General features: G+C 40.7%; 1 protein-coding gene across 1 annotated transcript; it reads left to right on the forward strand.

The window, feature by feature from the left end:
• The first annotated feature begins 851 nt into the window (after nt 1–851).
• LOC134623383 (protein NLRC3-like) lies at nt 852–5,324 on the forward strand. The gene is made up of 6 exons (XM_063468547.2): nt 852–859; nt 1,095–1,184; nt 1,471–1,593; nt 2,573–2,624; nt 3,479–3,719; nt 3,817–5,324. Exons 1-6 carry the CDS (start codon nt 852–854, stop codon nt 5,322–5,324), a joined length of 2,022 nt encoding a protein of 673 aa, XP_063324617.2.
• The last annotated feature ends 19,985 nt before the right edge of the window (nt 5,325–25,309 follow it).

A 25,309-nucleotide genomic window follows, 5' to 3' on the forward strand; every position in this document is an offset into this window, starting at 1 on the left:
AGGGTGAAGGGAGTATCTGCCATCAAACAAGAAGACAGCCGCATGTAACTACGACGGTGTTTGCTAGTTCACCTTACATGCATTAATGTAATAAAGTGGTTAGCCTACTCAATGTAAATTACACACGAACAACATTAAGCTACTCACGCAGAGAAAAACGGCTGCTGCTGCCATCATCATCATCATCATTTCTGCTACACTGGCAGGGCTAGGGGCCAGGACTCTACTCTTTGGGTTTTTGGGGGATGTTGCTAACTCCGGGTCCAATAACAGGCACCACACCCGCAGTAGATATGCACGGTGTGAGGTCTTGCAGCAAGCTATCAAATACGCCGCATTTCTCGGTTTTTAAAAAAATGCTTTGCGTCGCCAGGTGTTTCATCGGATTCGAGGTGTTACCTCCTTTGACAGTATCACAGCATCACCTTAAAGCACTTGTTGCAGGCTGCTGAGTTTGCATGCTTTGCTGCGAAGTTCAGCCAGACTTTGACCGCTTCGCCTTGGGCATTTTTAATCTGTAGCTCTGCTCTAGAAGAATGTATGTACTTGGGCCCGCCTACTATCCTCGGAAATGTAAAATGATTGGCTAGACTCTAAAGTGTATCACATCTCAGGAAATAAAGCACCGAAATGTGCGCTGCTTTTCGGTCTGGTTACTACCGTTTATGTCAGAACCGGTGCCATCAGGGCACCGGACACCGGTACCCATCCCTAGTTATGATATAATATAATATAAAACTGTTATTATAATTAAACAGGTCACCACCTTTTCACTATCAAATATCTCAATAAACATCTGTGTTTTATTCTCACTTTTCTCTTCCATCAGGTGACTGCAGGTTTTTACCACCATGGAAAGGTATCACACTCTAAACCTCACATTATCTTCATGATGCATGCTTTATCGCATTATCTTCACTGCTAAAAGAACAAAAACAGAAATGATTTCATACATGCAACTCTCTACAACAAACCTGCTCTCTGTTTTTGTTAATTCAATGTAACCCTGCAAAGTTTATCCAGCGTATGTTCCACCTGGAGATTAAAAAAGTGTATATGTATAGCCCTGCCTTATTCTTTTCCTCACTGCTCAGACCAGGCTCTCCTGAGCCTGAGACCGGACGCAGATCTCCACAGGAAGACCGTCCTGACTTTAAAAGCAGGAAACTGTCTCCTGATGAGAGGTAAGAGTTAACAAAATGTTAAACGTATCTTAACTCCATGAGCAAACAGTGAGAAGGTTCGGTTTAGTCATTTATTATTATTATTTTTTAGCTTTGTTCACAAAAAGAAGAAAAGACAGTTGAAAAAAAAAACAGACTAAAGTTATTCATTGTGAAGAGCATCAAACTTTTTAGCCTTACTGTAATATTATCACTGTGACTCGCTTCAAGTTTATCCAGTACTTTTTGTGTCTGAAGGCTAAAAATGTAATTTCTCTGTCTGATGGTCTTTATCTCTGTTCACCAGGATCACTGAGACACCAGATGCCCCTGAACCTGAACCTGGACCCAGCTGTGTGTCTTTGAAGAGTGATCAGTCAAAGGGTAACATCGTCAACTTAAAAGGAACAAAGTCTGCTGCTGCTGATGAGTAAGACATTTCACATTTACCTTACAGCTGTGTGGTACACCTGACCTCAGTCCTGAGATTAAAGAGCTCCATAAGTGAGGCTGCTTATTTAAAAGAAAAAAATATATATATCTTAACAGTCCTGCATTCCCTGCACTGGGCATCACACTGATTATAATTTATGTGGTAATCAGCAGGAATGTGTCAGCAGTCAGTTTGACTCTTTTATTTGGTTAATAAGAGTTTCAGTCTGATGTGGTTGCCAGTTTTCCTTAGGAAAGTGAAATAATCTGCAGCTGTCTGTGTGGTGCTCGATTTCTCTAAATATTAAATGATTCTCATAATTCATAGTGACACACCATCCCATCACCATGACAATTATCAACAAAACTGATAAAGGACCACAGCAAACCTTTTTTTTTTTTTTTTTACCTTAATATTGACATTACGTTTTTCACCAGTGGTTCTTTTTTTTATATGACCTGCATGAAATAACAAGACAAAATGGAATATAAGGTACTAAGATGATAATTTTGTTGTTCAGCATCGGGACACTGAACACCTCAGATGTAGCCGAGTGTAGGCTGATTCAGTGTCGTGATTTTTTTAAATGTGTATTATAAGTTTTATTACTCAGAAAAAAACTTACAGCTGCTGCTGTAAGATTCTCTCACTTGCTGCTAGGACATATTTAAAATGAAACACCTTAACACTAAACACGAATCTGAGTTTTTTAATGTGATGATGCAATGTGCAGGAAATATGCATAATATGGTCATTACAAGAACACTGGTACAGAACCATCACTGACCTGTTGGTTTTGGACTAGTGGAGTCAAGAAAATGAATAAATAGATAAGTCTATAAATTAACATAATAGGTTTTTTTACAGCACAGTAGTGCCTGTTTTAATCAGGATGATCATCTAACAGTAGAAGAAGAAATATTTGGCTTGTATTTCTGTGCAAAATGGTTCTAATGTCTTCATGATGTCTCCACAGAGCTGATCAGGAGAGTCTTCATCATCAAACTGATCTGGACTCAGTATTTAAGGTTTGTACATGTACACCTACCTCTGTTTGTAATTATTTTCATGTTGCACAGTCCAATATTCATAATAAAATAATGGCAAAATTCCAGAAATAATTCAACAGTGAATTAATTTTTTACTTTATTTGTATTCATAAAACAAAAACAAAGTTTCAGCATAACTTTAAAACACGACCTGAAAATAAAGTGCAAGTACCCTGTACTTACGTGGAATCTGCAGGAAACTACAGGGCAGATAAGATGTAAGATTGGAAAATTTACCATGAAATAACCCAGTACTTAAAATTATTTAAATGGTAAATGGCCTGTATTTATATGGCGCTTTAATAGTCCTAAGGACACCAAAGCGCTTTACATATCCAGTCATTCACCCATTCACACACAGGTGATGGCAAGCTACATTGTAGCCACAGCCACCCTGGGGCGCACTGACAGAGGCGAGGCTGCCGGACACTGGCGCCACCGGGCCCTCTGACCACCACCAGTAGGCAACGGGTGAAGTGTCTTGCCCAAGGACACAACGACCGAAACTGTCCAAGCCGGGGCTCGAACCGGCAACCTTCTGATTACAAGGTGAACTCCCAACTCTTGAGCCACGATCGCTCAAGATCGTGGCTCAAGAGTTTCTTTAATTTTAAAGAGAAATTTAAAATTAAATTAAATTTCTCTTTAATTTAATTTATGTTATTATTTTATTGTTTGCAGTCTAACTATAATAATTATTTTAATTGGGTATTTTAATTATATCTTTTTTTCATTGTTTCCTGCAAAATGAACGTACATACAGGGTATTTTTGTTAAACTGAAAACACACACAAAACAAATCTGTGAAAAATATCTGATTTACATGAATTCAGGTTGTGTCATTTATTTTCCAGATGCTGGAGGAAAACATTATCACTTTTGTGAAGAACGAGCTAAAGAAGATGCAGAATGATCTGAATCCAGATTATTCAGAGTGTCAGAGGGATGAAGAGGAGGTGTTGGACAGTGAGGAAGAGAAGCAGAGAAGGAGCAGCAGAGAGGCATTTCTGAAACTTGCAGTTAACTTCCTGAGAATAATGAAACAGGAGCAGCTGGCTGACTGTCTGCAGAGCAGTGAGAGGATTTCTCTTCATAAATTCAGTCTTTACAGCAATGAAATGGTCATATTTTCTAAAATCATAACACTCGTGTTTCTGGTGCTTTCCTGTAGAAAATCCTGATCCACTTCCTGAGAATACATTTAAATGTAACCTAAAGAAGAAGTTCCAGTGTGTCTCTGAGGGGATTGCTAAACCAGGAACCCGAACCACTCTAAATGAGATCTACACAGAGCTCTGCATCACAGAGGGAGGGACTGGAGAGGTCAACACTGAACATGAGGTCAGACAGATTGAAATGTTTTCCTGGAAACCAGACAGACCAGAAACAACAATCAGGTGTGAAGACATCTTTAAAGTCTCAACTGAAACAAACAAACCAATCAGAACAGTTCTGACCAAAGGAGTGGCTGGCATCGGGAAAACATTCCTGACACAAAAGTTCACTCTGGACTGGGCTGAAGACAAGACCAACCAGGACATCCAGTTCGTTTTTCCATTCCCATTCAGAGAGCTGAATTTACTGAAGGATACAAAGTTCAGCTTAGTGGGACTTATTCATCACTTCTTCACTGAAATCAAAGAAGCAGGAATCTGCAACTTTAAAAAGTTCAAAGTTGTGTTCATCTTTAATGGTCTGGATGAGTGTCGACTTCCTCTGAACTTCCACATCACTGAGATCCTCACTGATGTTACAGAGTCCACATCAGTGGATGTGCTGCTGACAAACCTCATCAGGGGAAAGTTGCTTCCTTCTGCTCACATCTGGATAACCACACGACCTGCAGCAGCCAATCAGATCCCTGCTGAGTATATAGACATGGTTACAGAGGTCAGAGGGTTCACTGACCCAAAGAAGGAAGAGTACTTCAGGAAGAGACTCAGAGACAAGGAAGAGGCCAACACCATAATCTCTCACATCAAGACATCACGAAGCCTCCACATCATGTGTCACATCCCAATCTTCTGCTGGATCACTGCTACAGTTCTAGAGAGTGTGTTAAAAACCAAACAGGATGGAGGAAAGCTGCCCAAGACACTGACAGAGATGTACATTCACTTCCTGGTGGTTCAGACCAAACTGAAGAACATCAAGTATGATGGAGGAGCTGAGACAGATCCTCTCTGGAGTCCAGAGAGCAGGAAGATGATTGAAGAACTGGGGAAACTGGCGTTTGAGCAGCTGCAGAAAGGAAACCTGATCTTCTATGAATCAGACCTGACAGAGTGTGGCATTAATGTCAGAGAGGCCTCAGTGTACTCAGGAGTGTTCACACAGGTCTTTAAAGAAGAGAGAGGAGTGTACCAAGAGAAGGTGTTCTGTTTCATCCATCTGAGCATTCAGGAGTTTCTGGCAGCTCTTCATGTCCATCTGACATTCACCAACTCTGGTATCAACCTGCTGGATAAAGAAGAAACAGCCTCAGTGCAAACTGGAGAATATTCAGTAAGACATTTCTACCAGAGTGCTGTGAACGAGGCTTTGAAGAGTCCAAATGGACTTGTTTCTTCGTTTCCTCCTTGGTCTTTCAATGCCATCCAATCAGGATCTCCTACAAGGCCTCCACACACAAACAGGAAACAGCTCACAGACAAATCAGGAAGCAGTCAAGTACATTAAAGAATGAATGACACTCTCTCTTCAGAGAAAAGCATTAATCTGCTCCACTGTCTGAATGAATTGAATGATGACTCTATAGTGAAGGAGGTCCAGCATCAACTGACTTCAGGACAACTGTCTAAAGTTAATCTCTCTCCTGCTCAGTGGTCAGCTCTGGTCTTCATCTTACTGTCATCAGAAACAGGTGTGGATGAGTTTGACTTGAGGAAATATTCAGCTTCAGAAGAGGCTCTTCTGCAGCTGCTGCCAGTGGTCAAAGCCTGTAAGAAATCCCAGTAAGTATCCAGTTTAATCCTGGCAAGAGATTGCTTTAAAGTATTTATTTCAAAAGTTTTGAAAGTTCACTGATATTCATGTCTTTCTAGGTTGAGTGGCTGTAACCTCACAGAGAGAACCTGTGAAGCTCTTTCCTCAATTTTAAGTTCCCAGTCCTCCAGACTGAGAGAGCTGGACATGAGTAACAACAACCTCCAGGATTCAGGAGTGGAGCTGCTTTGTGTTGGACTTGGGCGTCCAAACTGTATGCTGGAAACTCTCAGGTTAGCTGACTCTTTGTGTCAGGAGATTTGGATAGTTCACAACTATCATTATTTTATAGATTTAAGATGCTGTTTCTGTTCTGGTGTAAGCTCTGAAAGAGAACAGTAGAGTAGAAGTGAAACACACACACACTTCATAAATCTGAAAAATATGACTTTATTTATGATTGTCCATCATAGCAAAAAGACAGAAAGTCAATGCTTTTTGTTCTTTTTAAAACTGAGTGAAGAAAATGACAGTTTGTTTGTTTTTGTAACAACTTTAACTGAAATCGGAATCTGTTCATTCGACTGCATGAACATCATCAAATTCAGAGCAGTTCCTTACAATGATGTGACATGTTGTATGTGTTTGAAGGCTGTCAGGCTGTCACATCACAGGAACAGGCTTCACCTCTCTGGCCACAGCTCTGCGCTCCAATCCCTCCTATTTGAAAGAGCTGGACTTGAGCTATAATCACACAGGAGACTCAGAAATTAGGCTTTTGTCTGCTCTAAAGGAGGATCCACATGTGAAACTCGACATACTCTGGTAGGAAAACAGGAAATACAACTGGAAATATTTTTTTTTTCTCTCCAGCATATTGTAAGGTAACCACCTATCTGATTGCCAGCAATACAGTCTGTATGTCCCTGTATGGGCAGCTGTGTGGGTGAATGACTCATAACCAATCGCAGTTAAAACACACAGCTTGAAGGTTAGAGGTTGCACAGGATGACAGATTTAGAAAGTTATTATATTATAATAATATAATAATACATAACTATATATATATATATATAATTATTATTATTATTATATTTATAAGGTATTATATTAAAGGTCAATATGAAAATTGTGTTGTGACTGGTCAGAATTAGCTCACAAAAGTTAATAAATGTTTTTAAATATTTATTTTTGAATAAACTGAAAATAAAAGCTAATTCGTCACCAGCTTCTAGCTTTGTTTGACGGTTTGGAGGACAGACTGGATGTTACAAACTCCCAGAAACCTTTAAAGCCAACCAGACTTTGAAGGTAATTACGACCAATGCTGGGGCAACAATGACAAAGACAGAAACAGATTCAGACTGAAAAAGTCTAAAGCCTTTGTCATTATCAGAATGAACGCAGCAGTCTTTTCTCAAAATATTTTGTTCTATATATTTATTTGTTTTGTTTTGAACTGAATAACTAAGCAACTGAAATATCCTCACACGTGTTAACAGAAAGAGAAAATAGTATTTGAAGCACAATGTTCATTGTAGTGACAGAAACACAGGGAGGCAGAAGATAAAGCAGACTGAAGGTTGTATTTAGGTATTTAGGTAATTTAAGAACCTGGTATGGATGATGACTTATTTTTTTAAATTGTGCTTTGATACATCAAACCTTAGAACTGTAGAAAGTGTATTATCTGTTTGACTTTATTAAGAGATAAAATAAAACACGAGGTTATTTCTCTAAAAAAGATGAATCAGAGAACATAAAGACCATGTCTGCATACTAAAAGACAATGTGCTCATTTCAGTGTGGAGCCTCAAGGAGTCCAGTGGATGAAACCAGGTCTAAAGAAATGTAAGTGTGTTTTTGATTTATGAGCTGAATTCACACCATTTTGTACTGTCCTACATTTTTTGTCACGTTTCCCTTTAGATTTCTGTGACCTGACACTGGATCCAAACACAGCGCACAGAAACCTCAAACTGTCTGAAAACAACAAGGAGGTGACACATGTGGAAGACGATCAGCTGTATCCTGATCATGATCTTAGGTTTGATCACTGTCCTCAGCTGCTGTGTACCAACAGTCTGACTGGTCGCTGTTACTGGGAGGTCGAGTGGAGAGGAGAGGTTCATGTTGCTGTAGCTTATGGAGGAATCAGACGGAAAGGAGAAGAGGATGAAAGCAGGTTTGGAAGGACTCATCAATCCTGGAGTCTCTACTGCAGGGAAGACAGGGATTACTATGTAGATCACAATTACATAGCAAGAGCGATCCCTCTGCTCTCCTCAGCTCTCTCTCACAAAGTAGCAGTGTATGTGGACTGTTCTGCAGGAACTGTGTCTTTTTACAGTGTCTCCTCTGATAAACTGATCCACCTGCACACCTTCAACACCACCTTCACTGAACCTGTATATGCTGGGTTTAGAGTGAAGTCTGACTCTAATATCCGCCTCTGTGCTGACTCAGAATAATGAACTTACTGTGCAGAGAAATATTCTCACATTGGTGTTTCATACTTTTTTTATATATCAGGTATATATTATAGTATATTAATTTGGTTTTCAGTCCAGAATTGTTGGATTAGACGGATTCTCCAGAAAAAAAAATCTTTTATCATCTTATTGTCTTTGGTGCCTTTTTTAAGAGCAGATATCAGTTTCTATTAATACATCATGGTTTACATACCCACAGGACTTTTCGTCCTGAGGAAAGAGGAACTTTATTTTAAAATCTGTTGAATTACTATCATCTATCACTAAATTTGTTGCATCAATCCATCCATTCATTTTCTTCCGCTTATCCGTGGCTGGGTCGCGGGGGCAGCAGCCCAAGCAGAGAAGCCCAGATCTCCCTCTCCCCAGCCACCTCCTCCAGCTTGTCCGGGGGAACAACAAGGCGTTCCCAGGCCAGCAGAGGGATATAATCGCTTCAGCTTGCCCTGGGTCGGAAAACCTCGCCCAGGAGGCGCCCAGAAGGCGCCCAGGAGGCATCGTTGTCAGATGCCCGGACCACCTCAACTGGCTCCTTTTGATGTGGAGGAGCCAGTTGAGGTCTACTATGGGCCCCTCCCGAATGGCCGAACTTCTCACCCTATCTCTAAGGGAGAGGCCAGCCAACCTTCAGAGGAAGCCCATTTCCACCGCTTGTATTCGCGATCTCGTTCTTTCGGTCACTACCCACAGCTCGTGACCATAGGTGAGGGTAGGGTTGTAGATCGACTGTTAAATTGAGAGCTTCGCTTTTACACTCAGCTCTCTCGTCACCATAACAGTGTCCGCATCACTGCAGCTGCTGCACCAATCGATCTCCCGCTCCCTTCTCCCATCAGTTGTGAACAAGACTCCGAAATACTTAAATTCCTCCACTTGGGCAGGGTCTCGTCCCTGACCCGGAGTGGGCACTCCTAAATTTGTTGCATTATACCCATTTTAATCATGTTTGAACTGATGGATGAAATCTTTGGAACAGAATATTTTGAAATTTTAGACGTTGTTGGTTAGACTTTGTGATGATGAGCGCTGCAGGCTTCTAAATATTTTGTGTTTAGGCTTCTTTAATTTTTTACATTGCATAACTATAAATTTGTGTCTCTCTCTTGTTATGCAAATTAAGTAACATTTTACCACAACAAGTTCCTGGAGAAATGCAATATCACCACTGTGTGGCCAGTTTTCAAAACAACTGATCTGGATGGTTGTGGGTCCATTTATTAGTCTGTGTTGATCCAAATGTAGCTTCTAATACTGCTGATACAAGAAGAGCAGCTTATTATTAGTCCTGTATTTATCCAGGTAAAAAAATCTCATTGAGATTAAAAATCTCATGTCCAAGAGAGATCTGGCAGCTTATGGCTAACTGGACACTATGGAGACGTCTCTCTGCAGTGAATAATCAATAAAAACAGTCTGACCTCCAGTCTGTGCTTCTTGACTGAACAGAAACAGTTTTACAATCTCAGATTTGGTTTTTATTTTTCATTAAAACACACTCATGAATTGTAACAGAAACGGGAAGCTGAAGACAAAAGAATTAAGATGAAAACAGTTGGATTTTTTCTTGTTGACTTCTTGCATATTCTGTCATTGTATGTTTACTTCTCCCGTGCATATATGTGTGTAATACATTTTAAACATTTATCAGTTTAAATACTCTCTAACTGCTCTTTCTAAATAAATTTAAAAAAGGACGTCTGTTACTGTGTTGCACTGTTTATATAAAACACTAAAATGAATCTGTTTATGTGGATAAACTGTAAACTGTGTTCAAAGAGTTAAGAAGAAAACAGAGGAATAAACAGACAGCAAGATGTTTTTAAAGTGTCTTTGTGAACATTTATACTACAGGTGTATTTATAGCATACAGGTGTGTTATGCTGCAGGTATGAAACATATTATAAATTGTCTGTACAGTATATGAGGAGAAAAAGCGAGAAGGAGAAAGACTCCAACTTTCATTCTGTCAGTTTCTCCTCTCGTCACATACAAATACCTGAGCAGTGACAGAGACCCCGACTGCAGCGTGTTTCTTATCGTGACGCAAAATACTGAGAAGCATCCAAACTTTTGTAGGCCTTCAGACTCGTCCAGTATAATTTGAGGCCTTGATGACAACATAATGATATAAATCATGTGGTGTAGGAAACACGTTGGAAGGGAGTGAGTAAACATCCATATTCAGCCCTCCATTGCAAAATTCCTTCATAACAAGCAATATATACTCTACACGTGTTTGTCTGCTCATAGTTACCAGAGTTGATCTCAAAGGTTTACGAGGTTTTTCACTCACTCATTCGATGTGTCAGAATTGCTACTAGGAATCGACTAATCCAATATCCAATACATTCCTGACCTAAATTATTGGATTGGATATCGGGGAGAAATTAAAAATGTAATCTGATCCATAAAATATCACAAAAGCACCTCACGAAACTTGCGACATGGCGTAACCTTAGCAGTCGGAGCAGTATGTGTGACGTCATACAGTGACTGTTGTGTGCGACACCTATCAGCGGTCTGGAGTTAATTTACACTGAAAACATTTGGAGCCTCGCTAGGTGCTGCCAAACCAGGTGTTGTGCCATGGTAGGCATCCCCGACAAAACCCGCTCCCCCAGTGAGCTCCCACCAGTGTTCCAGATTAACTGGTGACGGTCAAACAGATGTGTGATAGACTTGGCTAAAAGGAGCCGCTACTGACAAACCAGCAAATAAACACTTAACAAATATTTCATCTGTGACACCTGTGAGGTTACCTCTGTCTGTCAGTCTTATTGCTCTTGAACAACAAAATATTTTAAAATGTCGCAGGTTTATCTGATGAGATTCTCATACACGAGGCAACCACAAAAACAGGAAACACATAAATGTCCCACACCGATGCTGTTCACAGGACAACAAGAGTAAACGAACTGAAGAATTTTGTCTTCGTTATCGTTCCCCTCATACGTTTTATTACTCCAATTTCAGTGTTTTCGCCAGACCCCAACCTGACGGCCAGCACCTCCTCCCAGCCCCCCAGCCCTGATGGTTAACAGAACAGGGGCGAGTGAAGACCCCAAACCTCCCGCTCATATGTAGTGTTGCTGCGTGCTCTTCTAAAGAGCATTTAAAACACAGGAGGGCATGGTGCTTTCTCCCAGAGAGCAGCACAGCTCCTCCTGAAAATACTCAGCGTCTATATGCATTTAAATTTGAGGGTAGGGCACCAGCGCCAGAGGTGGGTTTGAATACACAGACCATCATCTGGACGCTGTATAACATGCCCACCCCGAAGGCCCTAGATGTATATGTTATGAGAGTATGAGTAATGTGGAGGTTACAGAATAGAATTGAGGCACAGGCAGCCAGAAGGGGACAGAGGGGGAGTGCCTCCCCTGCACCCTAGTGACACACCTGCACCCCAAACCCTGCGTGTGTGTGGGTGTGGTGGAGCGGGAAGAGGGAGGCAGCTCCCCCGCTGACCGAGTAGGCACACTCACACTCTGGAACCCACCAGGGCAAAGGGGCTCAGGCCCATCCGGACCGGGGCCCACAGCAGCAGCACCACCAGGCCCCACCGCAGAGAAAACTGCACCCACCCCATTATCCAATCATCTCCCAGACCACACAAGACAATAGACACCCCGGTTGAGTCATTGTCTACCTCTCCTATATCTCTCCCCCACCTGCAGAGTGAGCTGCTGTAGAAAGGAGACCTCCTGCAAAGATGTAACAGCCTCCCCACCAGCGCAGATGCACCAGAGGTCCCCCGTAATGGGGCTGTATATTTTAGACAATAATTTGTGGGTTTTTTTAGTTTAAAAATTGTACCACACTTGGTGGTGTTTGTAATTCAGCTTCACTGGGATTAAATTTTTTTTTTTGCTATGGATTTAATTTGTTGATATTCCAAAAATCTTTTCTTGTTGATCCCATATTGTGTAACTAGTCTGTCAAATGGAATAAATTCTGTTCCTTCTAATATATGTTCTAAGTATTTAATTCCTTTGCAACTCCAATCTGGAAGGTTTATCATATTATTGTTTTGTAATATGTCAGGGATTTTCCAGATAGGTGTACGTTTGCATGGGATTAATGAAGACTGTTATTTTTAGAAACTCCCACCATGCTGTCAGGGAAGAGCTGATGTTGATGCTTTTAAAGCATTCATATGTTTGATGTTTCAGCTGATAAATGGTAGGTCTGAAATTTCTAGATTAGTGCCTGTTCTACATCTAGCGATGAACTGAAGTGTGACGGAGTTGCACCGTCCCTGGCCGCAGACAGCTGATCTGGGCGCATACACGCACCACCATTAGTTTCGACCATTACCGTGGCTGCGAGTCGTTTCGCCGACCGGGCAGATAAACAAAAGGGGTGAGAGGTATATTTCGAGCGGCGTAGAGTGTGGCCAACATATTTTCCCTGCTTACCTTTAATAAAGCCGGTCGCGTAGACTCGCTGTGATCGCCGATTATACGGGTGGTTATGCAAGCCGATGGTATGGTGTTCCGGGGTTCAAATAGTGGGTTCGCGCGCGCTTGAAAGGTCACGTGAACTGCATTATTTTTGTTTTTTGTTTTTTTATTGTGTAACACTGTAGGATGCCTGGAATTGGCCATAAATGTCTGTATATACATATAAATGTATTGTAGGAATACAGCAGGAAATAAGCTGTGGGAAAAAGAATGTTTGGGAAAAGAAATAATAAAGAGATGACTATTATGCCTAGTGGGAGGGGCAATGGGGTATAAAAGAGGCTGTCAGGGCCTACCTGAGCAGTGAGTGCGATGTTACAGAGAGGGTAACATGCAGACTGTGTTTTGTAAATAGGTGTTTGTTTGGTGTTGCATTAAGTTAGTGTTCTATTTTCTTTGTAAATAACCTTTTGTGCACCTGGGAGGCCGGCAGAATAAACTATCCACACTGAATGCTTCCTGACTACGCCTGCATTTGTTCGTTTAAGAGAGGACCCCGCGACATGAAGCCTGTTGACTAAAAGGTAGTGATTAAAGTTAGGCAGATCTAGTCCTCCTTTGTCCTTTGTAATGTTTTTAAGCTGATATGCGGGAGTTTAACTTTCCAAAGGAATTTAGAAATACACGAGTCTAGAGATCTGAATGAATCTTGTGATGGCTTACTTGGGATCATTGAAAATAAATTGTTTATTTTTGGCAAGACCATCATTTTTATAGCGGCAATACTTCCCATGAGATAAGAGATAAGATAAGATAAGATGAAACTTTATTAATCCCTCGGGTGGGTACCTCCGGGAAATTCAGTTTCCAGTAGCAAAGCACCGAAAGAAGTTGCATGTTACAGATACATTAAGGGGAATGAGAGTAAGGACATAAGCATAAATACACCATATATAAACATATACACATATATAGATACAGAATATACAATATGGATAAATAGGATTGCTCATTTGAGTGAGTATATATATATATTGCACAGTGATTATTGCACAGTCGAATATAACAAAAAACAAAACAAAACAAACAAACAAAAAAAAAACAAATATTACAAATATTTCACAGTGTAAAAAGGCACCTACAGCTCAGTTGTTCCCACCCTCCCTCGTCCCCCTGTTTCTCCTCCCTCTCCCCTCCAGTGAGGAGTTAAACAGTTTGATGGCGTGTGGGACAATGGCATTGTTCATAATGTCCATCAGTTTCTTTAAGGTCCTCTTCTCTGCCACTGTCACCAGAGTGTCCAGCTTCATGCCAACCACAGAGCTAGCCTTCCTGATTAGTTTCTCCAGCCTGGATGAATCCTTCTTTGCTGTGCTGCTCCCCCAGCACACCACGCCATAGAAAAGTACTCCTGCAACCACCGACTGGTAAAACATCCTCAGGAGCTTCCTGCAGATGTTGAAAGACCTCAGCCTCCTGAGGAAGTACAGTCGGCTTTGGCCTTTTTTATACAGGTGCTGCGTGTTGCACGTCCAGTCCAGTTTGTTGTCCACCCACAGCCCGAGGTACTTGTATGTGTTGACCACCTCCACCTCCTCTCCCCCTATCTGTACTGGCCGTGGATCTGGTCTGGACCTCCCGAAATCCACAACCAGTTCCTTAGTCTTTGAAGTGTTGAGTTGCAGGTGGTTTGTGTGACTCCAAGTGACAAAGTTCCTCACCAGACTTCTGTACTCATCTTCCTGATCATCCCAGATACACCCCATGATGGCCGTGTCGTCTGCAAACTTCTGAATATGGCATAATTCAGAGTTATAGCAGAAGTCAGAGGCGTACAGGGTGAAGAGAAGAGGGGACAGCACAGTTCTCTGTGGTGCTCCTGTGCTGCTGACCACAGTGTCCGATGTGATGTCCCTCAGCCTGGCGTACTGTGGTCTGTCAGTGAGGTAGTTGGAGATCCAAGAGACCAGGCAGGGGTCCACCTGCATCCTGTTTAGTTTCTCCTGGAGCAGACAGGGCCGGATTGTATTGAAGGCACTGGAGAAGTCAAGAAACAGGATCCTGACCGTGCCTTTACCCTTGTCCAGGTGTGAGTGAGCTCTGTGTAGGAGGTAGAGGATGGCATCCTCCACTCCGACATCTGCCTTGTAGGCGAACTGTAGTGGGTCCTGGGCATGTTGTACCTGTGGTCGGAGGAGGTTGAGGAAAAGCCGCTCTAGAGTCTTCATAAGGTGTGACGTCAGTGCCACCGGACCGAAGTCATTCAGCTCATTGGGCCGGTTCTTTTTGGGGACCGGGACGATGCAGGATGTCTTCCATAGGGCGGGCACTCTCCCCAGTCGCAGGCTGAGATTGAAGACTCGTTGTAGCGGCTCCCCCAGTTCAGCAGCACACGCCTTTAGCATCCTAGGACACACCTTGTCTGGGCCTGCTGCCTTTCTGGGGCGAAGCTTCCTCAGTTGTCTCCTGACCTGATCCACTGTGACACTGGGAGATGATTGGGAGGGGGGGAGAGAGAGACAGAGAGAGGCTGTCGTGCTGTTTAGAGAGGGGTTGGAGACGGAGGAGGGGGGGGATGTCATAGTGTCAGGGAGGGGCGGGGGGGGGGGGGGGGGGGGATATGTGATAGAGTGATATGGGTAGAGATTTCCATCTAGCTAGCTCGCTTTCTACTGTCTTTAAAACCCACTGAGGTCTGAAATACAACCGGCCATTGTATTTCAAGGGAAGAGCTGTCTAACTACAACTTAGTTAGACAGCTGGCTCCACTAAGTATATTTCGACACATAATATCACAGTTGTCAAAAAAAATATATATATTGGACTGTCAAGCTTCTGAACAATTTATTTCTGTTTCTACTTGGCACCCTCACAATTACTGTAATTGATTCTATTGAGCTGTATAGAACCAGGATACAGTACTTACCCCTGAACCACTGTGCCACTTAACACTGGGTCCATAGATGGTCATGATCTGGCACCTTTTCAACCCATTTGTCAGAATGAATCACCTCTTCCAACTTCACCTCTTTAGTATATTTAAAGCTTCCACTGGGCGGAAAAAGATCAAACATATAGCTCCTGCTGATCAAACTGATCCTCTTAATCACATCAAACCTGCTGTAGAGCAGAGAACATTATGCAAAGGTAGCCACTAGGGATGGTGTCAAGAGTAGTAAGATATTTTGCTGTTATTATTTGCTGCTATTTTTATAATCATCATCACCATTCCATTAATAACACTATTGATATTGCATTCAGATGTTCAAACATATTGGTATCATATTAGCCTTTATTACAGGTCCAGTAAGAACCACTTTAAACTGTTGAGTTGAATCTATAATTCTAAAGGCTTTTGAAGGCGTTTATAATCTTAAATGTTTATGTGCAGACTGCATTGTGAAAGAAAAGGCCCAACGCTGAGTATACTCAAAATAAGACAGGAAACTGCATGCTTGGCAGGAAGTGAAACTGAAAGAAGAGTCTGAGTGCATTTAATTCTGAGGAGCAGTTTGGATGATGCTATTATCATCTTTTATGCATTTATATCTTTGATTAAGCTTTGATTAAGTTTTAAGTAGTTGTATTAGATTGAAACATTTGTTTTATACATTTTACATATAAGTCAAGATCATTACACACAGGATGGCCTTAGCCTGGTTGCCTAAGTTGAGGTCAATTAGAGTGCAGCAGAGGCTGACACACACATACACCCACATATAGTTAGAGAGAATCATTTATAGGTGAAAGTTTAATTATGTTTTGCTTGTGGCTGAAAAATTGTGCCTGCGTACGTGACAGTTTGTTCCAGACGATAAGCGAGCGTCAGGCAGTGACAGGAAGCACCTGGCTTCGAGGCGAAGAGAATGTTCTTTTAAACTCTGTTAAAAGTCATTGTGGTTTTGAGTTGACGTATGCATGTATTGTGTTTATCTGACGCAAGAGGGGGCGTTAAACCCTGATGTATAAAAGCATTGCTGTGTCATTGCTGGGTAGAGATCAATGCTGTCTGCCTACAGGATTCATCTCTCCGCACGTGTGTCATTAAATCTTCGTTGACTTCACCTGACTGGGTCAGTGTGTTATTCCGATCTCCCACATCTCTCTTGTCCTCAAAATGAACCTTAACAATGGACACCAGTTCTGACATAAACGGTAGTAACCAGACCAAAAAGCAGCACACATTTCGGTGCTTTATTTCGGTGCTTTTTTCCCCCTGAGACGTGATACACTTTGAATTCTAGACAATCATTTTACATTTCCAAGGATAGTAGGCGGGCCCAGGTACGTACGTTCTTTTAGAGCAGAGCTACAGATTAAAAATGCCCAAGGCGAAGCGGTCAAAAGTCTGGCTGTACTTCACAGCAAAAGATGCAAACTCAGCAGCCTGCAACAAGTGCTTTAAGGTGATACTGTGATACTGTCAAAGGAGGTAACACCTCGAATCTGATGAAACACCTGGCGACGCATAGTGTTTTTTTTAAAAGCCGAGAAATGCGCCGTGTTTGATAGCTTGCTGCGACACCTCACACCAAGCACATCTACTGCGGGTGTGGTGCCTGTTATCGGACCCGGATTTAGCAACATCCCCCAAAAACCCGAAGAGGAGAGTACTGGCCCCTAGCCCTGCCAGTGTAGCAGAAATGATGACGGATGATGATGGCAGCAGCAGCCCTTCTTCTCTGCGTGAGTAGCTTAATGTTGTTCGTGTGTAATTTATGTTGAGTAGGCTAACCACTTTATTAAATTAATGCATGTAAGGTGAACTAGCAAACACCGTCGTAGTTACATGCGGCTGTCTTTTTGTTTGATGGCAGATACTCCCTTCACCCTGGCCAAAAAGGCTAAAATGACCAAAGAAAAAGTGGAAAACAGTTAAACATGAGAGGTTTATGGACAAAGTTTGTGTTTTTTCCATTGATTAAGCACTGCTTCCAGCCAAGAGTGATACCATATATCCCATATATATAGCTGCAGAAAAGGCTAACATTATTGTGTTTTTGCAAAAAAAAACCCCAAAACAGCTAAACATGAGAGGTTTATGGACAAAGTTTGCGTTCATCCTGAAACTTGTCCTGAGTGAGAAAGAGATTCAGGATTCCTCACAGTATTCACTCTGAAGTCATGTTGAGCTGCATTTAACAAATCTACTGTGTGTTTACTACAAGAAAACACTTTTCTGCTTCATTAAATGCAGAAGCACAAACAGAGAAAACCAGAAGTAGTCGGCCCGTGTCTTTAGTTTTTAATTTATTTTCTGGTTTGTCTGGGAAGATATTTGCACCCCAAATATGAGTGAAGAGAGGTGAATGAAGTCTGACTTAATAACTTTGCTTGGAATTTTTTTCAAGTGTTCATGTTGTTTGAAAATACTAACTTATCTCCATTTGTCACTACAGGCCTGTCAGTCCTTAGTATACAGGCAGCGTTGGTAAATTTGATAAGCTGGTTATTTAAATAGTTCAGAAAGAGATGCAGCCCTGTGGATTTGGGAGGAACCGTGACTTTAGTGAAGTCAAAAGTCCGACGACATAATAATATTCCCCCAAATAATTATTCATAAAAACATCTAATGATTTTTTTTGTAGTTCCTGATGTTTATAGAAGTCACTTTTTTCATGGTGAACATCAGTTTACCTAATAATGAGTCCATGATCACTGGTGAAGTCAATGACTCCTGATTTGTAGAAAGAAATGCGAGAAATAACTGACAATGATTCAGACTGTCAGATAACCTGATCACAGCTGTTTGCTTTAATATCACTGATCAAGTTCAATGACCAGGACATCAGATAATGTTCCTGAGCTCACTGAGCAGTCCATCACTGAGTGTGATTAATGGTGATTTGTTGAAATAAGTCAGAATGAATCAAACGGTTCGCCTCAGCTAAGAATTTGAGGTTCAAAGTTGAGTTAAACCCAAATTCTGCTCTTTAAACAGCTTCTAGATCGACAAAACCTTTAATAGCTTGAATCGATCCAAATGCACCCTCTAAAACTGAATAAATGATGGAGACTCTGGTACAAACGAAACTCCAGCTTATCAAGACTCTTATGGGATCTTTGCAAATGTCGTTTTTCAAGTCATAGTCAATAAAAACAACCTGATTAAAATATGGAATCTATTTTGTTTCTCAGGTGATCAGAAACAGTTGCGCTGCTGTGGCTACAAACATTTGACTTTTAGTTTGTGCAGAAAACAAAAACATGAGAATAGCAAAAGAGAAGTAGAAGATATGTTGGGATGTTGGGGTCACAGGTCTGGCCAAAGTCTTCTGTCAGAAATATGTCAGCAGTCCAGGAGCTGTATAATAATGATAATAATAATAATAATAATAATAATGATAATAATAATAATAATAATAATAATAATTACAGTCACAGGAAAACAACCACAATAACATTGTCTACTTGACACAAGCATATCTCAAAATGTCCACAAGGGGTCACTGTCGACCAAAAGTTTGCTTCATATCGCATCTTTCAAGTTTGCTTGTAAAAACTATAGAAAAGTATTTTAACTTAAGTCTTAATATAGCTGGATGTAATTACAACATAGCATCAAAGTACTGAGACATATGATCATCTCAGTCCTATGAAACTGTTCCTTTGGGAAAATCCATTAGGAATGGCCACTGATGCAGAATGTGTCACAGGCTGGGTCTCTGACCCAGCATTTTGTGTTTTATTTTGTAATTTTTGAAGTTTTCATGTTAGTTTGGTTATAAGTTTGTGTGTTGTTCTTATTTAGGGTTAGTGAAGGTTTAGGTTAGTGATTATTTATCATCTGTCTTGCTGGTTTCTGTGTTTGGTTCCTTGTCTAGTCTGTCATGTGTGTTAGGCCTGTTAAGCTTGTGTTGTCATGTCTAAGTCTGCGTGTTTCCTGTTTTTTTTTTTTAAAAGGGTCTTGTGTTCTGTGTTTGGTCGTGTCCAAATTCATGGGCTGCATCCTCCTGAGGCCACATTTGTAGGCCAATTACGTCACAGCGACGCGCCGAAGGCTGTCCAAATTTGTAGACTCCTCCGAATGCAGCTGACAAACGCGTCCTCCTTTTCCCCGATTTTCAAGGATGGGTCGGGTGTGTCCTTCGTAGCCTACCATATCCCAGAATTCATAGTGCGGCCCAGCCAAACTCCAGTTTCCGGCAATGGCGGCCGCTACTAAGTTTTTAAATTACTGTTATTAAGCCTTCTGGGACACAAAATAAACTTTTAACATGTTTTCAGGCGTGATTGTAGCTGTGTAAACTTCAAATATCTGCTCGATTTATCAAGATATCGCATATTTGCAAAAGTGCTTCGACATTTTCGGGGACGTCTGTTACCCACCAGCTCGATAGCTACTGTATCCGGGAGCTCGAGGGTCACTGAAGCTGCCGAGAACGGCACAACCCCCGGCACATCATTTTCAGATCAGCGTGGACTTTCGCTACTCAGGTGAAACATAGTATATAAGTCACTCAGACAACCTAAAAATTTTATTGTTTGGCTTTTTTCAGTGATTTATTTGTTCCTGAGTAAATCGGTTTGGCTGAGATTAAAGTTATTAGATTAGAACCCGAGTGGGTTCCTCCTTGGTTTTCACACAGCTGAATAAACCTCAAACAGAAAACTGATTAAACAGAAGTGTGAGATGGTCGAGAATTTACGCCAGTGTCCTGTTTTATTTTAGATAGCAAGGAGCAGACGGCCGAGTTTATTGAACTCCACCGAGACAGTGGTTAGACCGTTAAATTCCACAGCCGTTTACTTCCGGTCTACCCGACCTTCTGAGGACCCGGCCTTCGTGGTCTACGTGGACCAGGTCTTCAGGAGGATGCAGCCCACGAATTTGGACATGACTGATTCACGTGGTTAGTTTTACTCTTTCCTGTGCATCATTATGTTTATCCTAGTCAGCTGTTTTCTCATGTGTCTCCACTTCCCCTGATTGCCTCATGTGTGTATTTAAGTCCTCTGTTTTCTGAATGTCATTGTCAGGTCGTCTGTTATCCCCACCATTGTCTTAGTCATAGAGCTTCATAGTGTTTGTTTCTTAAAGGTTCCATGCTTAACTCCTGCCATCATCCAAATAAAGGATCGCTTTTGTTTAAACCTGCAACTCTTCGTCCACATCTGCTTTCGGGTCCTGTTTCAAAAAACACGCGGGCGCGCCCCGTCGTGACAGAATGATTCTTTCCCCTAGACATCCCGAAGCCAAGTCAGAGCAGGGAAATTTTGAACAAAGTGAAAATGGACTTTGATGTGTTCGTTACCTGATCCGTCACAACATCTAAACCTGAAACCACAGAGTGGTGTTTCCATCAGCTGCAGGACAGAGTCATGGTTTCCAACAATGCAGCGACTGTTTGGAGAGAATAAACAGTTACCAGTTTAAACGAGAGGAAACTACAGGAATATGAATTTTATATTTCCCTGTGTCATTGTGTCCACCACTGCTCTTTATTTGTGCACAACTTATTTGAAACTTCTGTCTGTTTATAGCATTTAAAAGCAGCGAGGCTGTCAGTCAGACTTGCACTTTAGAAACTACTCAAGTTGAACTGCCACACGACTTCAGCAAGGCCTTTCACTTTTCTGCCTTCTTTGTTTTACCACCATCCAGCTACACTGAAAAAGACTGCTCCTAACTTTGGACTTTAGTTTAAGTTTTGAAGAAAAGTTTTCTTCTAAATATGGACAAGAAATGCCAGACTGTAATTTCTACCTGTTGTTTACAGGCCTGTATTGTGAGCTTTTCATCATAACCCAAGCAAGTTTACATTACTTAAGCCAAGTTAATGGTAAAAATGTTGGAATCACAACACTTTCCAGTTTTAATAATTTCAGTTTCACATTAAATTCTGTATCTTAATTGTCCTCCTGCACTTAAAATGCACTTGCATACATGTAAAGATATTTTTGTTGAAGAAAAAGGAATTGATCTAGAAGCATTTGAACAGCTCAAAGTTTGCTTCAACATGTTTTACACTAAGTGTTATTAAAGTTAGGTTAACTAAACAAACTTAATTTATTTAATTTACAAACGTATATAGAGTAAGTTGCAATTCTGTTAAAGTGATTTAATCCTATAGTTTCAGTAGAGCTTGTTTTGGTTGTTCAAATTAAAAGTATCATACATTTTATATTTCACTAACCCAGTTGTGTGGAACCAGTTGACATAACTGGGTGGAGTAAATACAACATGTTATTTCTTAAAGGGAGTAGATTTTATTTAATAATCGGATATGTTTAGGAGGAGAAAGAGGAAAGTACACAGGAGTATTTTAATCTGTTTGATTTGGTCCAGTGAGCTCACAGCGCCTCCAGCAGGTGGATTCTAGTAGTGTTTTTGTTTATTAATAAGCTGTTAACAGTTTTCTTCTCTGCTGTCAGTGTCTGTTTGGAGCCAAGTTACTAAAGAGGTCTTTTATTTGAGCCAGTTTAAATTGTTTAAATTTGAAATCTCTGTTTGTCTCTTCACTAACGGGACCTAAAATACAACTCAGCTGAAAATAAATCACAAAGGAGCACCACCTGGTGGCCAGAGGTGGAAGCACAAATGAAAGCAAAGCACACATACATAGCTCCTTCAAGTTTGGTGAAGTGTGCAGCTCTCTGAACACATGAGGCAGAGTTCATGTCACAGCCACTGCAGCAGCAACAAAGTGAGCCAAACTCCAAGTTTGTTCTTCCTTAGTTGCTAATTCAAACTTGGCAAGTTAACTTAAGTGCCCAGACTTCTGAGCATGGGAGGACACACACACACACACACACACACACACACACACATGTCTGGTTTGCTATCCTCGTGGGGACATCCCATTGACATAATGCTTTCCCTAGCCCCTTACCCTAACCCTAACCATTAAAAATGAATGCCTAACCCTAACCCTTACCCTAAACCTAACCATAACCTAATTGTAACCCTGACAGTAAAACCGCATTTTGAGTGTGAAAATTGCTTTCAACCCCGAGGGGACCTGGATTTTGGTCCCCACGGTGCAGAAAGTCCCCACCAGGATAGTAAAAGTCAGATTTTGGTCCCCACCAGGATAGTACGAACCCGTACACACACACACACACACACACACACACACACACACACACACACACACACACTTTCACTGTGATTAATATATAAAACGCAAATTATTAGAGGCCACATAAATAAAAAATATATATTACTGATTTTTTTAAGTGGAAATGTGGAGTTAACAGTTGTTTGTAGACAAAACTCTTATGGCTTATATACAGTCTACTAAATGACTTGTATAGATGAGTTAGTGAAATTCTACATCAGAATTGGTATTTATTAAATTATTTCTCTTTTAGCACATAAACAGTGTGGTGAGAGTTATAAGGCCACTGTGGTGGTGCAGAAAGCTGCATCAGGTCAGAAGAGAAAAAAAGACACAAACTTGTTGGCTGGATTTGTATAAAATGAAGTGTCTGGCAATGGACAGATACAAGGATATTGATGGTTACGCCCTTGAGCAATGAAGAGGATACATGCTGTATCACAAGACACGATAAGACAGTTGATTGATTTTTTTTTCTCTGAGGCATTTTTGTGAGGTTATAGCTGCTGTGGCATTTGTCTGGCTTGAAATAACAACTGTAATTTCCACATTTCGACTTTTCTCAAAATACCATTTTGAGGTAAATCTCAAAATGGACTCTCATTTTTTTCTTTTCATTAATGTGACCTTAGTACCCTATTGTACCACTAATTACCCAACTTCTAAAAAAAAAGTACTTTAACAACATATTTAGTTATAAAAAGACCATCAAAAGGAAACTTATAAAAGTCGTTTGCCACCCTTTGCTGCATGCACCCCCCCCCCCCCCCCTTCTTATGCGCTTTCCTCTTCATCTTCACTATTACTATCCAATATTATTTGTCCTTTATTTATTCAGATAAAAATCTCATTGAGATTTAAAATCTCATTTCCAAGAGAGACCTGGCATCATGGCAACAAAAGTCACATACCACATAGGTATATAACATTTAAAACAAATACAATATCCCATAGAACATGTGTAAAATATACAATAACAGATCAAATTAAGAGTACATTAAAAACAATCACACTGAGTAAAAGAGCTGTTCTCTCGTTCCTTTAAGACAGACTTAAACTCTCCCAAGGTAACCAATTCTGATAATTTCAGTTCCTTCTGCAGATTATTCCAGGAAGCAGGGGCAGCGTATTTAAAAGCCTTTTTCCCCAATTCTGTTCTGATTTTAGGGACAATCAATTGTATGGTATTGTGAGAACGAAGGCTGTATTGGTTGTGGTTTCTACACATATAAACACATAAATAAGATGGAACCAGCCCAAGGAGAGATTTATAGATAAAGATCAACCAATGGGAGAGTCTGCGAATATGCAAAGATGGACATTTAGCAGCAGCATACAAAGAACAATGATGTACACGATTTCCACAGCCAGTAATAAAACGTAAAGCACAATGGTACACAGTATCCAACCTCTTTAGGTAGTGGGCAGGTGCATTCATAAAAAGCAGGTCACCATAATCCAATAAAGGTAAAAAAGTTGCATGAATCAAGTGTTTTCTCACTTGGAGGGGGAAACAGGATTGATTTCTAAAAAAGTAACCTAGTTTTAGTTTTAACTTTGACACAAGCCTTTGAATGTGAGTTTTAAATGACAAATTCTGATCTATAATGATCCCTAGATACTTGTAAGATGTGACCATTTCAATTTCAGTTCCTTGAATTGTTTTAATCTTAGGAGACGTAGCTAACAACTCTTTGCCATTTGAGAATAACATGAACTTGGATTTCTCTGGATTTAACACCAACTTAAGTTGAGTTAAATGGGACTGAACGACATCAAAGGCAGACTGCAGAAATTGCAGGGATTGTGCTACTGAAGGGGATGAACAATAAATAATTGTATCATCTGCATAAAGATGAAATGCTGCATTTGACAAATTATCGCAAAGGTTGTTTATGTAAAGAGAAAATAGCAATGGCCCTAATATGGAGCCCGGCGGAACTCCTTTGGATACTGGGAGAAAAGAGGAAGAAGACCCAGCAGCATGGACACACTGTTTTCTTGCAGACAAGTAATTTGAAAACCAGCTTACAGCATTTTACAGGTAGACCAATATTGTTTAGTCTATTTAATAAAATAGCATGGTCAACTGTATCAAAAGCCTTTGATAAGTCAAGAAAAAGAGCAGCACAGTATTTTTTGCAGTCCATTGAATCAACGATGTCATTAACCACTTTAATAGCAGCAGTTATTGTGCTGTGTTGTTTTCTGAATCCTGACTGATGTTGGGAAAGAACTGAATTTTTGTCCAAAAAGTCTTTCAGTTGTTCACTAATGAACTTTTCTAGAACTTTTGCTAGAACACACAATTTAGATATGGGCCTGTAGTTATTAACATCTGAAGGATCACCTCCTTTCAGCAAAGGGAGAACATAGGCAGATTTCCATATTACAGGGATCTCACTGTTCGAGAGGCTAAGATTAAAAATGTAAGTTATCGGTTCTGCTATAAAATCTGCAGCCAACTTAAGAAAATAGGGCTCAAGTTGATCTGGTCCTGCAGATTTATTTAGATCCAACAGATTTAAAGCCCTATGGACCTCAAAAACATTTAGTGGAGAAAAACTGAAGGGTTGGACCACAGATTCAGTTTGAGCGGTTGCAGAGAGAGCCTCTTGTTGATTAAGTTGTTTTAAATCTGGATATAAAGATTCAAATAGAGATCCTGAAGAAACAAAATGCTCATTAAAGCTGTTTAGAATGTCACATTTCTCTGTTAGAGTGCAGGAGTCTTTTACAACAAAAGTTGGCATCTCATTTGTAGTTATGTCCCCATAAGAAGA

The sequence above is a fragment of the Pelmatolapia mariae genome, linkage group LG3_W (assembly GCF_036321145.2).
Source record: "Pelmatolapia mariae isolate MD_Pm_ZW linkage group LG3_W, Pm_UMD_F_2, whole genome shotgun sequence".
In the NCBI taxonomy this organism is placed as follows: Eukaryota; Metazoa; Chordata; class Actinopteri; order Cichliformes; family Cichlidae; genus Pelmatolapia; species Pelmatolapia mariae.